Genomic DNA, 17,407 nt, shown 5'->3' with positions numbered 1-17,407 from the left:
CTTTATCTTAAAGTATTGACTTTCTTTGTCAAGCAACCGAATTTAAAAAAGCAAGTGAAAATCAGCTGCTTTCAAATTTAATTACAGGGGTTTCCCTTTCCTCTGAAAAACAGAGACAAGCCACGCTGAAGGCAAAGAGCACGGTAAGATGCACCCATGGCCTGTTTCAATCTGGCATTTCATCTACACTTAATAACAATAATTTTACCGTGCATAACAGAAGATGCACATATTTAATGCATTTAATATGGAAACACTGCTACAGCTCAACTCTTTGGGCCTTTAATGCTGCAAAATAAAGGTCACTCAAGACCAAAGTGGAGTGCAATCAACTGAGGAAAGGGGTTAAATATTAAAAACTCAAACAAAAAAATAGCCAAGGAGCATCTGGCAAAAAGGGCACAGCCTCCGGCACTGACAGCCTGGACACAAACCAACTCCCTAGGTCACATTTACGACCTCACATAAAAATTGATCATAAAATACCCACAAGTGTTTGTTATTGCACATTAGCATATTAGAGGCAGTAAAATTTGCATGATTTGGAAATTACATTTCTGAATATATTTATAGCATTTAATATTCCACTTACTGTACATATTGTCCTATCAATAACTAAGTGCATATGTAAATTAAAAACGCAGCACAGAAATAAATGTCAAATTTCACGATCAACAAATCAGGAAGACTTTCAGTCCTGACTACACTGACAAGCAGGTACAGAGGTAACACTAGTGTCATAATGTGCAAATAATTGTGGGCAAGCTTAGAACCGTATTCAGCTTCATCTTAATGAATTCTAATTGCATTTGTGAGGGATCTGGATAGGACATAATTAAAAATACGGAAGCCTGGAACAAAACCCTGCATTTCACCTTGCAGTTAAAGTTGCTCATATATAGTCAAAGTGTTTTTAAACAAGGAAACGTAAAGAACTATTTTAAAAGTCCTATAGCATTGTATTATTTGGACTTCCATTCTGTAGCTTTAAAAAAAAACAAAAAAAAACCCCAAACAAAAGAACATGTAAATACTGCAAATACATTAAGTAACTTCTGAGGTTCCCAGACACAGCAGTTAGAAGATAGGAAATGCCAGGCTGCCTGACATCTGGACAAATGTACTCTGGCCCTTCTGCAACACATGATACAAAATTTTATTGTGCAGTAAAGAACTCTTGTGTTTATGTCTCTCTGCTCGCTTGCTGGGGAAGCCTGGAAGGAGTACGGGGAACACAGTAGATAGTTTACAATAAATATGCTGTGGAAGACCAACTTAAGCTGCAAGTTTCTCACAGACTTTCTGGGCCAGTTACATAGCCACACATCATTTCAGTTCAACTCAGTAAGGTTTCGACTAAGTGATACGCATGAGGAAACGGGGACTTAAAAGGGAAAACTTTCCACAGCTTTAAAATACACTGTCATGCCAACCACTAAAATTAATTTCCTTTAATAACATTGACCATTGTTTGCACAGAGCCTGCCCAGTAGGAGAGACAATTTCTGGGTAGTGGGGAGCATCGTTTTTCTTGGTCACACAATGCACAAGGAGGTTATTTTGTGCTGGAAGGAAGCCGCTGACAGAAATGTCTCTTCCTTTCGTAACCGCAGCTGAATGCCCTTCCAGGAAGGGAGGAATGGAAAACAGATCTTCAGCCACCTTACTAAAGCTGCAGAAAAGAGTGTGATGAGAAAGAGAAAACAAGAATACACAGCTCGCCAAATATAGCAAGAGCTAACACGACAGTGGGAAAGTCAGCACCGAAAGGTTCTTCATTTGTATCTACAGTAGATTAAGACATCAGTAGTACTGTACTTCAGAACAGGTTGTGGAGATAGCAGCTTCCCTCAAACACACAATTACTTCATTACAAAGAGTGGAAGGGCTTAGTTCTATTTTAGGGTGGCTTAATATAAAACACTTGTGATCCATGGAAGGAGAGATGACAGAAATATATCCGTGTCAGATGACTCTAGCTACTCTCATGGCCAAAATCTCTTATGTAAAATGTAACTCAAGTGCACTGAATCCCTTGTTAAAAAGCTGTTACGCAGACTATCCCTACAGATACCACATTTCTCTGTTATTTCCCTAGCATTCAGCAATAAACTAAACTACCTCATCTATACCAAGATAAGATATTTGTGCCAAGTCCGATTGTACCGAACAAGTGTTATCACCTGGGTCGTAAAACAGAACAAATGCCCTGGAGAAATCGCTGCCATTCAAGACACATCTCGAGAGAAACAGCTGGTTGGTTTTACACTTGTTCAAACCCAAAGCTACAGAATTAAACATTACTGAGTCAGAACCAAAGTCTGATTTTGACTGAAAACTGCTCTCCACCGCCAGCCTTTAATTTCAAGCACTGCAAAACATTCAGTGCCTCACCTGCTGTTAGTATTTGACACAGGTTATGCAAAAAAAAGGAAGAGTGACTCACCTGGTATTTTGGGCATTGTTCTTTCGGATCAGAGAACGAGGAGGATGAATTGATTGAACTATCCAAGGAAGAAGAGCTGTCTCCTCCAGGCTTCAGTTGGCAGCATTTCCCAAAAACTCTCACCTGAGCATCGCTGCAGAGTTTCTGAAATACAGACAACATATGTGACCCACGACCTGAAATCACTGTTTAGCAGCCCTGTACTTACCTCTTTAGGTAAGATATTTAACAGCTGAAAGGCCTATGCCCCAGGAAAACAGTTACCAGAATATTTATTAGCATCTCTTGCAGCCTGGCTGTATGAAAGCAAGCTGAGCTGTTTTACTTCCAATCAGCCAGGAGCTAACAGGTCACTCCACCTCCATTTTCCTAAGTAGCCATCCGTCTCTGAAGCTTTACAAATGACTTTTTTAGACCCAGGATTAGCAGAAAGGATGGTACCACAGCGTTTAAAGGAAGGATGGCAACAATAGGCTCCAGCTGTCTTCCTCTTGCTGCCTGTGCCCACTGGGGTGGAGGTGACACAGCACGCGATGGGCACAGCCCTCCAGAGCAACAACGCCGGCCAGATCACAACAAGGAGCAGTTCACAATGTACAGGAAAACACACTGATTAGGAATAATCGAGCAAGGACAACAGAGAATTCAAGAGAGGTTCATGTTACAAAGGTAAATGGAGAGAAAAGAGACTGGGTTTATAGATCTCTCCCTAGCTGTGTCCAAGTCCCCTAATCTTTTTAAAGAGCGGCACAGAGGTGACATAGAATCACAGAATCATAGAATGCTTTGGGTTGGAAGATGTTCCTCTTGTTTTCAGTACGAGGGAATTGTGAGGCTGAAAATGGACAAAGCTGAAAAACACAGTCGGTGTTACAGAGAGGCCAGAAAAGTTTCACAAAACGATGGAGAAATGGTCCAAGGGGTGATTTCTGATAGAGATTCAGACAGAAAGCATAGCAAAAAGGGAGTTAGGAGGGCTCAGATGGAGCTGGAACTGACATAGAGCCTGGGCAGGATCTGTGTCCACTCGACACACGCAGTATTATCAATCACTGGCACGGGAGATGTTCCACTACTGTTTCGTTCACTATTTAAAAACATTCACCGTCTCCCCTGCGAATCTCAGCAGCCCAAGCAGAATCAGCATGCACGTTAGTTAATGCCATTTGCACTAACATTAGGCAATCCTCTTCACCTAAAGATCTCGATGTATTTTACATATATTCATTACACTTCAACACACCCACGTAAGGCTGGCATTATTTACATTTGCTAGTGGGCAGCACCAAGAGACAGAAATAGTCTACACTGCTCAAAATTACGTACTAACTCTGCCCTAAAACTTTCTTAATTAGCATTTCCTATACAATCACCAAACCAGTAACAGCAAGCTGGAAGCAAACCCTACTGGAAGCCAGGTTCAAGGGACAGATGGAAATACAGAGTGCTGTTGTACGTCACAGCTTCATCTCCAGACTCACAGATCCACATCACAAGCTCCTTCTTCATTCAAAAACATAAGTATGTCTCAATATTTAATAGCTATGGGAAAAAAGGAACAGGCATAAAGAAAAGTGTGAAATACCCAAGGCACAGGGTGGTAACTTCATGACTCTGCTCAAAAATCGGCAAGAACTACACAAAAAGACAACTGCCCTTACTGCTGTGGAGGGATTTTGAGGAGGGACAAGATGGGAATCCCACGCCTCTGTCCTAGGCTGTGCAGGTTACTTTGGGGTTTTTTTCCCCCCCCTGCTAAATCTCACCCACAGTTAGGGACAGGTGACTTTTATTTGGGCCTAACTGTGGGTGAGATTTAGCAAAACAGCAGGAAATGTCAGGGATTATCGAGCTCCATGCAGCAGTCTGCACTGCTGGTCCCATTAGAGAGCTGCTGCCACAGAAAGCCTTAAGGAAAAATGTGCAGACAAATCAGTAATTCTGTGGCAGAGGGGAAGGAAGCATTCATTCGCCGCCGAGTCCTGTGCTTTAGTGACATGTATGGCCTCCCATAGTAGTATCCTCTCATTACAACATCGTGGCGAGTACGTTGAATTCATGCAATATGTAGATTTGCTAATGGCTAGTATCTGCGGTTTGAGCACAGTACACAATGGCTGGAACATGTGAATGATCATCATATGACTTCAGTAGGAACTCGTGAACTAGAATTGCATTTTATCTCTGACACAAACAACAATGTCCTAGGCTAGGCAAGCATCATGTGATAAAACCACATAAAATCCACAGGGTTACAGAAGCTTTTGCAGGCAAACCACATTTCAGCTTGCATTTTCCATCAGATGTTGAAAGTTCCTTCTAAAAAGTTACAATTATAACTAAGCTTCCTTGAAACTGTAAAGCCAGTAAATGCACAGGTGAAAAAATTTTCTGTGCATTAAAAAAAAATAGGCTGAGTTTGCAAATTACTTACTTTTAAGTCATTTCTTCTCATTATCACTGCATTTTTCTGCACAGCAGCTTTCCCCAGATCCATTGGGGAGTCTGGTATCTTGAAGTAATAGCTGCCTAATTTAAATAGCAAACCAGGAAAATGGCTGTTTGGTCTTTGCAGTGGAGTTTAATGAACCAAGACTCCTGCAAGAAGTCTGTAAAGGAGGTCAGGACCTTTCAGATACCATTTTTCAGAACCTTGTGAACAGTAAACCCCTCCTAAAATGCAGATCACTGATGAATTTTGGTGTTTGCTCTTTTACACACTTAGCATGTGCTTACGAATAACCTGTTGGACAATGAGATCGAGCACCTGCAATGCCCCTCCCCTCTGCAGTTTCTGACTCCAAATGTCAATGAAATTTTAGATGCTACATATCTCAAGATATTATGCATCAAAGGAGTGGGATTACTTGCATTCCAATCAATATTCCAAAGATATTCAAGCTGGTTTTCCAAAAATAAAAAGGTAACCTAATTATTTAAGGAGTGTGCAGGGGAAAGTTTCAAAGTTGTGGATTTTCTTTCCAAACAGACATAGTTGCAACAAATCAGAGCCCTAGGCGAAGTGCTGCGGGAGTCCTCCTAAACACTCACTTTTGCTGGAGAGCAGAACATCTGCTGGAAGGATGCCGCGGGCAGCTGCCACTCCTGGCTGCCACGCTGCTCTCCCCGCTGTGGTCACACTCTTTGTTCTTTCTCTGCCAACTCGCTGCAGATACCGCCCAGCTCCAAAGACTTCCTGGCAGTCACAGTTCTTACATTAGAGGTCATCATTTGCTGAAAGTCTTAAACCTATCAGGTAGTACTGAAGATAACTTGGAGTAAAATGTCTTTATAGTGCAACAGGGTACAAAGTAGTTTTCTCCTACAGTTCTGCTTGTGGAATCTCTTTTCTCCGCCTCTATCAGCAAAGACCTTTAACTCTTTGCCACGAGGTCTATGAATTCCTCAGCAAGGGGAAAGAACATATGCAGTGCTGTGCACGGGAAAAGGAATTTCTGCTGGGCAAGTTTGGGTTCGGGGATAAGAAGAAACTTGAAAGGAGCCTGGTGCGCTGAACTAAATCCAGGCTGTGTGCATGTGTTTTAGGGCTGTGAGTGACAGAAGGAAAAAGAAATGTCATCATATGGTTTAGTCTTTTCTACCTCTCTGCAACAGCAGGTGCTCAAATACCACTGTGGTGGTAGTGATAGAGAAATTTGTATTTCCAAGCAAGGCTGCCACTCTTCAAGAGCTCTGTGCCTCATTTCTAGAACAGGTTTTTAAGCAAAGCTGAAAAATTATTCCAAAATAGGTAAATTAGCTCTTTTGCTTTATTAATGCATGTTGGTCTGAAGGTGTAATTAAATGTATGCATCCACCTAGGACATAAGAGTAACCTGAAGAGGCATTCATTCCTTCCCTTCGAGTGCTGCTGTAAAAATCCAGTTATCTTTCTTAAAATGCAGCTGTCAAGTGCTACATTCTCCCTTTATTTCCAGAGTTGTCAAGTTCCTCTATTACTCAGAGGTCAGTGAAAGAAGTAAAGACAACCCTATGCTCCCCCACTCCACTAGTATTCTTCCCCTTCTGTGTAGAGAGTACAAGCAGCGCTAAGGAGGTGGGACTCTGTGTGCTTACAGCTTTCTCCGTCTCTTCAGCCTGGCTCACTGCAAACCTGTCCACTGAGAGCCAGATAGAGACCAGAGTCTCCGCTTCACACAACTCACCTAAAAGTAAAAGGCTCACTATCCAATTACTAATCCCTCAAAGCAATTTGCTGCTCAACATTTATCCAGTGCTGAAGTGTATTAGAACACGTGGCTAATCCTGGCTTGTTTAAAACAGCGTACCATTTTTCTACTTTGGGATAAATATGACATTTGGAGTGAATGAAATTGCAGCAGTAGGAGATCAAATATAGTATGACCTCTCAGTTAAAATATCCCAAAGACAAAGACAACTAGGTTACATGGCAAAAGTGAACTTTTCGCTCCCCAAATCCAAGTCCACTGTTGCACTTCCAGATCTCAAATTCTGCACCCCGGCCCACTCTTTCTCTTTCATTTCTTCAAAAAATGAAACCAAACCCCACTTCGGAAAACCCTCTTCTGACTCTGCATCCTGGGAACAAGCCACTGCCCTTGTCCAATTCCTTGTCTTCCTCCCCTCCCAGCCAAACCACCCAAACTCCGGATCCCCGCTCAGCACAGTGCACAGCTTGGCTCTTGCTTTCTTTCCTCCCTCCTCTTCCTCACAGTCCCTTGACTCCACACCTTCCTCTAGGCTGATCTTTAGACTTAGGAAATCTCTTAGCTTCTTACACGCCCATCAGCACCTCTCTTCAGTCACATCCCGGATGGTAACTGCCATCTTGCCGTAAGTCACCAGTGGACAACATGAGAAGGAAAACGAGCAGTTAAACGAGGCAGCTAACCCCCGGCCCTGAACTCATTCAGGCTGCTCCAAAGAAAGCCCTGACAAGACATTCCCCCCTTCCCAGCTCCTTCTTTGGTTTACTCCCCACTTCTCCCTCATGGCACCATTTCCGTGGCATCCTTATCCCAGTCAACTGCCGGCCCTTGGAGGAAAACTCCTCATACTTCAGCTGGCCTTTGCACACTGACATTTACGGCGACATAATTCATGTGCCGCACAACAGCAGCGGCACAGTAAAATACAACACAGCCTTCGCCTAAGGTTAGCGTGAATGCAGCGTCAGGGTTGAGAAGCCAAGCACTCAGGGGTCAGGAAAGGCAGAGCCAAGGCTGAAAGCTCAGCACTGGCCGGGCCACCTGGCCTCTGCACCTTAAAAAGGAAAAGGAGCTGCTTGCCGTGCTTGATTTGAAATTCAAACCTGGTATCACAGCTCTTGGAGGAGTATACCTGTGTTCCTATGCAGCTCCTGGCTTGGACACTCGGGACAACCCAAGGGGGTGGATGCGTGCGGGACCTCGCAGAGCCGAGGCAGCGCGCAGGGAGGCGAGTGGGGCTGGTGGTACGCGTGTGCGGAAGGCAGGCGGGGAGGGGTTAGAGGACAAGGAGCCGACAAGCGCAGAAATGAGTCTACTAGGAGAAATCAGTCGTAGGTCATAACACTATCACCTGCAAATCAAGTAATACAGTCGCATTAGAAACGAGACACTTACTAGTATGAGGAACAAACTCTGAAGTAACTCTCTAGAGGAGAGAGCAGATCAAACCCACGTGCTTGCCCGTAGAAGTACTTTCATACCCCAAAATCCAAGGGATGTGGATGTTTGGGTGTGGACCGAGGCTCTTTAGTGAAGGCATCAGCAATGTCTACTTCTCCTATCACACGCTGCCCTGGTATAGTCAATATGCAAATGCCTGTTCTGAGACATTTGCTCATGACCTAGTGTCACAGGGCTGGAAAGGACAGCCGCTCTCTTCTGGGATACCCCAGCAGAACTCAGACGGGGGAATTACCCAATTTTCTGATGCTCATGAGGCAGCAGCCTTTTGGCTCTGCTTACAGAGCCTGGCTGATCAATAGCCCATCCTCTGGAAAGCCAGGGAAGAACCTCTCCTGCTTAGCACCAAAAAAGGTATAGGACTCACAAAGGGGATCTCTCTGCCTCCCCCCCATGCCAAGTGCCCACAGCTGCCTAAGGCGGATCTCTGCCTGGCCTCGGTGGAAACGCCTGGCACAGCCTTCGGCCAACATTCCCGGTGCGGCGGCTGCCAGCCCTCCGAGTCACCAGACTGCTGCTCGGCTTTGCTCGCCAAGTTTAACTCCAGCGAGACCCGGGGAAAACATCGCTTCTCCTGCGCAATTAAAATATTTTAATGGCCATACTGCAAACTCTCAGCTGCCTTCTGTCTGTCTCTGTGCAATACCCTCCCAAAATTCTTGTTTACCTAATATTTAGCTTTATTGAAGACATGAAGAGGCCGATTTAATATCCAATGAAAACACAAAATCCGTATTTGTGTTATAGTTACATTTCCCTCACGGATAATATGAACCTAGTGATGCTTTAGTAATTAGAGCCCAGCTTCGTGTGAGCACAAACTCTGCAGTTTTCACTCATCAAAAAGTCAGAGCCTACTGTTTTATTTATTGAAACATCTGTGTCTGGAAAAGTTTGCTCTGATGCTTACATTTTATAACCACACCTTCAAATGACTGAGCCACGTTCAACCTTGGTCCACCACACACAACTCTTGACACATGTAGAGATTAGATATATAATATAGAGCAAAGTATATCTCACCTTGCTGCAGGCATACAACTCTTGAATTATAATTGCTTTCACGTCCCATAAGCAACAGAAAACGGGAACTGAAGAGCACAGCAACATAAAGCAAACTGAAAGCCTCTTGGTTCTCTGCATTAGACTAATTAGACTTCAGTCAGAACAGTCTGGCCACTGCTAGGCACTCTTGCAAATCTCCCCCCAGTGTTATTTGTAAATCCAGAGGTATAAATCACGTTAGGAAATGGGGGGGGGCGTGATGCAGAAAGCATTGGCTTTTCTGGGGTGGTGAACAGATACCCTTTCAGAAGGGAGAGTGCCCAGCCCACACACGTCTTGCTGCAAAAGGGCAAGAGTGCCTTGGAATGTGCTTAGAGCCAAGATCTGGCTTTGTATAGGCAGGGTGTGTCTTTGTTAATGAAAATCATGATAAAGAGTGAGAAAAATAAACAATGCAATTCCTTGAAAATGGCCAGTACGTACTGCTAACTGTACAAGCCTGTACTAAGCTCGCAGCAAGCCGTGCCGAGGACTCTTCTGCACGTTTTTACCTGCATAATGTTTCTGCTATTGCAAAGTTTTGTTTTACGAGGAAAGTTTTGCCTGACCTGACATTATCCGAGTGATGCAGAAGGCAGATATCAGGGTAAGCAAGTGTTTCAATATATTCTCTTTTAAAGTCTCCTAATACCACAAAAAAGAAGAAATATATCAAGTTATTAGAGATGAGTACTGGGCATTTCAAACACCCTGGGAACAGTCTTCCTCCACCAGTCCCCCATACTCATTTCATAGAGATGGTGGACACAGCTATTTCCCTCCCCCTTAGCAAAGAAAAATAAAGGAGAGATTCATATGGCACTGTGTTAGCTTCATTATCAGCCGTTTATTTTGTTGCTGTTGAGCTGCCACAGTCAATGATCTTTCTGAAATAAACCAAAACAGTGAAGTTTGCAAGTTCACTGTGCAAGTACAGATCTATCTTAAAGAGGTTTTAGGCTTTCAAGAAATCAATTGAAATATGGCAAGAGGATTTATACTGTACAACATCCTTTTTATTGATGAAGTAATACTTTATAATTAATGAAGTTATAGTAATAAGCATAGCCAGGAATTTATACCAATAAACCACTTCTAAAGATCTCTTGTCTTTAAAAACCTGTTCTCCTGGCAAGAACACTTAGAAGAACAGGGACTTTTAAGTTATAAAGCCATTCTAATGAGTTAAAATTGAAAAGAAAGATGCAGTTTGTTCAACATTTGTGAAACTTGCTTTACTTCACAAATTCTCACAAAGAACTAGGAAATTGTGATCTTGATTCATGGCTGTAAAAGCACTAGAGTAAGCAACGGGATAAGCCTGGAAGTTAGTGCCTGATGAGACACAAACTGACTCCCAGAGGTTAGGATATGTGGATGTAGGAAGCACTCAGGACCGGGATGAGAAGCATCAGGCTGGCAGCGTTCAGCAACAGGCCGGAAGAGTTTACAAAGCTGGATGAAGAATCCTCTGGCTGTACTCCAGTACCCAACACAAAAACCAGGGCTTGGGGGTAACATGTTATTTTGTGTACTCCTGCTCACAGAACTCAGTAGGTCCTACGGGTAAAAGCAACTGGGATCGTAAATTTCAGTTCACACAGTGCTTTCTGCTTGCTGAGCTTAAAATGGTTTGCAAACGTTTTTAGAGATGGTGAAAAGGAAGTTCAAAGCAGTGAAAGAAGTTGTCCAACCTCACGCAACCACTTACAATAGCACTGCGGCTAGAAATTAATCTGGCCAGAGCCCTTAGAAGGAAGTATCCTCATCTGACTGCACCCATTACAGTTGCAATTAATAGATTACCATGCAGACCATGCCAAAAGGAAAAACAGAGGAAAAGTTTTCAAGTAACTTTGTGTGGAAAAAAACTGTCAGCAAAGCATGGAAACAACGATTGGCAAAAGCTAAACAAACAGGACACAAGAGGACGCAGGACTGGGAGGACCTTCTGGTTAAGAATGCAGACCCCACCATGGCATAAAAGCACATCCATAAATATCAGTTTACGCCCTGCCTCAGCCCCCCAGCATTGCCTGCTGCAGCCCCAGGAAGGAATCCTTCTCTCTGAAAGAGCAGAAAGTAGACGAGCCCAGGAATAAAGAGATCACTATAGTATTTAAAGCTGTTGCAAGTGAAATCACCGAAGCCTGAATAATTTGCAACTTACCAGGCATTTAAATATAGCCCTGCACATAACCGACGTTTAATGTTAATGTGAATAAACCACAACGTTTGTGATTTATCAATCTTGCCATTTAAAAAAAATATAGACTATAACCATGTAAATTAGTAAAATACTCACCGACACTGAAACATCCTCTATTTTTCTTTTAGCACTGGAGTCAAATAAGACATTCCGTCCTCTTCTTTCGCAGTCCTGATACACAATCAGTCGGATCTGACTTGGGTCAAACTCCGGCAAAGGCCAGCTTTAATTAAAAAATAAAAGAGCAGAAGGATCAATTACCACAACTCTTCATTACACTGTTCTTTCTACATTATCTGTATATACAACTTTATTAAAACATAAAGTCGAGCAAATGCAATGCTCTTTCATCAAACCCTTCGATCCTGTAGCCAGACCTATGCCTTTTGGTTTTTTCTTTCCCCTACACTTGCCAAATTACACTGGCATAAACGGCACCAATCCACTGCAACCATATACAATGATGTGCGCAGCATTAGTAGCTCTTGTGCTCTGTCTTGTGATATTTAATGTTTTCTTCAAGTTCCAGCTTTTCGAAATCAGTCATAGAAGAACTCGGCTTTTGTGTTTAAAGACAACGACAACAAAAAAGGTCCCTCATCATTGCAAGCACCAGCTTGAAAGCATTCACAATTCAAAAGCAAAAAGAAAAAAAGGTATGTATTCACACTGGCCTCTCCCTTAAGTAATGAATTTCTGCATTTGCAGTCATGGGTTTTCAGCCTCATGGGTTGGCAAAGCACTGAACTCCACTGCTGAAAAAATGCAAAGTACCTTTTCTACCCTTCTTCAGGTTTCACAAACACTGTAGGAACATACGTGTATAGAACTAACTGCGGTATTATAAACTGCAACATTCATACTTATCTATCTGCGGGTGATGCTGGGGAACAGCCAGCCACGTGTAGCTCGGTCCTGACTATATACTCAGGTCCTCGCTACGTTCAGACTAAGAAATAATCTCCACTTAAGCCACTGTGATTCCAGGCCATGCTGCTGCATGGGTCAGCAAAACACACACAGCAGTCCTCTTCTAACACACCTATTCCCAAACTGGTTTTGCAGTCAGTAACAAGGGAAGGCGCTCTCCTGAGCCTCTGCCTTCCCTGGTGCCACTGACTTCAGGGGAGCTCTGCGAAGGGAGAGCTTGCAGGGCTCAGGCTTGAATACCATCACATAATCTTGCCTTTAAGGGTGCTATGTAGCCATGATCTTAAATTTCCGTTTTAAAAAGCCAGCCATCATTTTAAAGCCCAGCAAGCACTGTTGCCCATGGGCTTGGGAATCCATTTTCACTGATACCTTCTCAGTTCTTGGCAGATAGGAGGCAAGGCGCCTGCTCTATCCATGAAACCAACAGGAATCATCTTTCAGCTAGTTACAAGCCATTTCCTAGAGCAAGTGAAATTCTATCTTCCTTATCCCTGGCTTTTAGGCAAGCAGCATTAGCATGAAACCCCAAGAAGTGAGAAACGAGGCCCTGGAACTTTCCAGCCATTAATGAAAGATACAGGCTTCCAGTTTACAAGAAGGAGCTGCACATTTATTTCAGCAAAAAGACACCCATAAGTGATAATATGGATTAAAGTAAACCTGGCGTGCTAGACTGCAAGACTATGGTCTATTTTCCTGTCCTCCATCCCTCTAATTCACCAACCAAGAGGTTTCCTCCTCTGCGCCTGTGATTTATGTGATCAGTATGCTAATGACGATTTGTAACCCAACAATTTCTATAATAGGTCACAGCAGAGAATCAATTTGATCACCAAAGCCATGGTTGCCTATCCGAAGTTTTTAAGACTGTCCAATACAGATTCACAGGCTTTACAGCTAATGCAGTCCCAGCGAGATGAAACTAAGCACCAAGACATGCAGTTACTCGGTCTCTTGAGAGAGGAAATCCATTTCCTGATCTGTTCAGCCCCACCGTTTAGCAACAGGAGAGAAAAACAGAAGCTGCAGAGAAGATAGTGTGCAACTTATTACAAGGAAAAAAGCTTGAGCAACTTGAAACTGAAATAACTTGATGTCTAGATTTGGCGGCAAAGAGCCACACACCCTCTCTGGGCACCTAAAGCCCATTGTCCACAGAGGGACATGCCCACACGAAGAGCAGACTGCGAACGGAGCAAATTCTGTACCAAAACCCAAGCACGGTGACAAACTCAGAGCAGAGCTTACATTTACCGGGGGCTCTGCTAATAAGCCCCATCCTGCATTTCAGAAAATGTAAGAAAACAAAATCACTACTGTTTGATGCATATTTGGAGTGTTATCAACCAAGAGGCTCAAAGGCACTAGAGATGGGGACGGTTACTTGTAGGAGCCTGACCTGGGCTAGAGGTGGGGAGGCAAGTGAGACCGCTGGCTAAACTGGTTTCCTGGAGGAACCTTCTCCTTATATTTAAGTGAAATCAGTGGCAGTCTGGAAACTCATTTTGTTTCCAGATAGGCCACTGAGGCTCCTATAGAGAAACAGTATGTGACAATAACAACGAATTGCTTGCCAAAAAGGTGCTATCGCTTGCTCCACCCTTGCAACGCATCTGAATTTCCTTCACGCTCAGACAAAAGCATGTCTTCCATTACCTAGTACTTTTGATATTTGACTTTGAAATTACTGGCAAAGAAGGGCAGTAGCTGTTCCAGATCTTAGGAAAGTCTACTTATAAAAAGCTCCAAGAGCAGATTACACACTAAGAGGAGAGAAAGCTAAATATAAAACTCTTGCTGTATTCGGAAACATATTTGATCAAGGTAACAAGAGCTTGTTTACTTCTCATCTTCTTCACATGACATTTTAACTTTCTCTAGACAAGCATTTAGTAGGTATTATCCATCATAATTTGTGATAACTCCAAATAAGCGTTATCTCTGTTACATAATAGAGTCCTTAAGCACACTTCAGCCTTGCAAAAACATTCCCTGGCAATAGCGGGCCACTTCCCAAACCAGAAGAAACTTTAAGAGAGCTGGGGGAAAGTTCACTTAGACAGACAGTAAACAGAGGCAGGCTGGCACCTCTGCCTCATCCCCACCACCTCCCAGCGAGGCACATTTTTCTGGAGGAAGCGGGACACGGAGTAGCTTTGCTGTTCTTGTTAGCAGTTAGCAATACCATTAAGCTTGATATCTGGATAGATTATCCCCAGAAATGTACAAATTCCTGCGTGCAATACGCAGGGCGTGTTCTCAACACAAACGTAACAGGGCAATATCCCAGCCGCTACTCTTCAGGTATATGAAAACTGACCTAGATCTTCTGAATATATTAGTTCTGTTTATAAATGGAAACTAACTTTGACATTTAACTGATGTTTTCTTGAGATTCTTATAGGAAAACCAGGAGATGTAGAATCAAACGTTCTCGTAATGTTAATGAAAGTCGAGTCTCCATCTCCCACGCTGTTCTAGAAATGACGGGCCTCTGATGAGGACTTTTTCCTGCATGACCTATCTACCACTCTTTGATCTTTCTTTGAAACGGATTATATTTAAAGAAAAAAACAAAAATCAAAACCAAACCCAGAGAAAACAAACAAAACATAAAAATCTCCACCAAGAAAACCCCGACAATCTTTTCACAGCGGAAGCGTTTGTGACTTTGCCACACGGTGCTGTGAGTTCACACGTCGAGCAAGAGAAGCGATGGCGATCAACAAATTATTTCTGAGCAGGACACCAGTCCTGTGGAGATCTCCACCACACAAATAATGATCCTTCTAGAATAAGATGTTCAGAAACACCTATATGAATGGAATGGGGTAGAAATCCATTGATGTATAGAAGCGGCGTGGGATATTTCAGAAACAAATCACATCAAGCCAGATCTCACACAATCACAGACTGGGTGAGGTTGGTAGGGACCTCTGGAGGTCATCTGGTCCAAGCCCCCTGCACAGATGCTAATGCAGGTAGAAAGCACAAAGGGAAAGGAATTCTTGGGGACGGAGAGGCAAACTTCCACATGCATGATGATGAAATTATTAGAAACTAACAAGGCCTGAAAAATGGTATTTTAATGCATGTTCACACTTAAGCGCTACTATCGTTCAGCTCTTGCTCTTTCACCCATTTTGTTTTCCTGCCTTTTTCACATTGAACCACCAGGAGTATTCTTTGTAGTTTACATTTACAGATCTGCTCCATGCTTCCTGACATCTCTACTGTGAGTTGCATGGCAATCCAGAACTCCAAATTCTCTCCAAGAATGGATTTTCTCATGTATCTAATTCCTGGAGTTTCTTACTGCCATAGATGTTTCTCAGCAAGAGGCAACTGAATGGCTTTAAATTGGTATTATTACACTGTGCACAAGTTTTAATAGATGAAACGACAGACACAGAAATCCTTCGTTACCCCTCCACCAATTAAAATACAAGATTTCCCCCTGCAACTGAAAGCAAGTACATTCCTTCCTCCTTGTTTCCACTACAACACGAACAGCGATTCTTCGTTACATTAAGGATTTAGTTTAATACTGTTTTTCCTCCTGCCTCAGACTTTACTTTTCAAACAATTTCATACTAACACAGCTTAGGTAGTATCCAATTACTTTTTTAATAATTAACACGGATATTTTAGAAGTCTTAAAGAAAGGCAGCTGAAGCAAACTGACCGAGATAGTAAGCAGGCAGGAATTGTAAAAGAGTTTGCTAAAAAGTAAAGTTGCACAAAACCAGAATACGACTAATCATTGAAAAAGTAAGTTGAAACTATCAGTCAAACTATTGTTTTCCTACATCATGTTACCCATAGTTATAAAAACTGCCTGGTGATGAATCACTTCCAACTATTTTTAAATGCATCTACGCAAATGATATTTATAGTTTATGCTAGCTTATCTGTTCTGCGTGTTTTTCATGTTAGCACCTTTTAAAAGGCTGACAGGAACAGCCAAGCAGAGCAGACGGCAGGTCCACCTTGCCCCATGCCCTCCTCACAGGGCTCCGCATGGAAGGAAGCGTCTCGCTTTACTCCTGTTAAGATGAACATCAGAAGAGAGGCATAGGGATCCCCAGGGCTTATCTCCAACTCCTCCAGATGATCTTCATGTCCTATTGTTGTTACGGTGGTGCTTAGACCCAGCCAGCTTCTACACAAGCGCTGGACAGAGACTGTCCCTGTCCTCAAGAGCTTAGGTTGTAAGTATGAGACCGTTCCACTGGCTGCATTGGGATATTTCAGATGCAGATTATCTCCACGTTCCACGGAGATGTACATTCACATCGAAGCATGCTCACCTGTACGTATACAGCCCAGGATCCTGCGGTTGCTTTCTTATAGGGAAGGGTGATCAGAAGCAGAAGGCAAATGGTCCTTGCCTAGCCCAACCATCATATCAAACACCTCTCACCCCTGACCGAGATGCTTTTTCCAGCAAGGGATTCCCTTCTCCTGCCCCAATTCCTCTGCACGTTTCTGTTATCTGCTACTGGGTTTTTTTCTTTTGGCTTTGAGAAGGTAGAACAAAAGTTGAGTACATAGGACACAAGGGGAGAGTATTCTATGTATTTTAATACCTTCTTACTGCAATTCAATAATTCCCTTATTATTTGACCACTACTGTACAAAGACAGCTGTGCAGGCCTTTCTGAAAGAGCACAACTAATCTGGAAGCAATGAAAACAGCCATGTATGGCATGTTAACGATGCTTCCAGCTTTGGAAGAACATCCATTAGCATTTATTAAAGAGGCACGGGCAGGTTATTTATTTTTTTAATAGTAACACCTGAAATACAAAAGAACTTTATCAGGATTCGCATGATAAGGATGATCCTGACTGCATTACCAATTTGCAAAGTTGGCATTTTCAGCAAGAGATTCCATCTAAATGCCGGTGACATAACATGACCATAAGGCTGTGAGGAGGAAGAAGATCCCTAAACTAGAAACCACGGGGCCTATACTTAGAAAAATTTTGCAAGATAATTGTCTTTACAAGAGTTGAGGTCACTTCAGGGTTGCATGACTGTTGTGGTGAACGCCTGCTGATTCTGCAGAGAAAAGCGGCATTTGTGATTTGACCAAGGCCACGGAGGAAGCCCGTGATGATC

At 42.9% G+C, this 17,407-nt stretch overlaps 1 protein-coding gene across 1 annotated transcript in view; it reads right to left on the bottom strand.

The window, feature by feature from the left end:
* Positions 1-17,407, bottom strand: part of FNIP1 (folliculin interacting protein 1) — a 71,627-nt gene that overhangs the window by 28,702 nt on the left and 25,518 nt on the right. Inside the window, exons 2-3 of the mRNA XM_075715306.1 lie at positions 11,447-11,573; positions 2,447-2,590 (exon numbers count right to left, since the gene is read on the bottom strand). Of these exons, the coding sequence (XP_075571421.1) occupies positions 2,447-2,590; positions 11,447-11,573 (271 nt within the window). The remainder of the gene's footprint in view (positions 1-2,446; positions 2,591-11,446; positions 11,574-17,407) is intronic.

The sequence above is a fragment of the Pelecanus crispus genome, chromosome 8 (assembly GCF_030463565.1).
Source record: "Pelecanus crispus isolate bPelCri1 chromosome 8, bPelCri1.pri, whole genome shotgun sequence".
Classification (NCBI taxonomy): Eukaryota; Metazoa; Chordata; class Aves; order Pelecaniformes; family Pelecanidae; genus Pelecanus; species Pelecanus crispus.
This window is presented reverse-complemented; position numbering and strand designations above follow the sequence as displayed.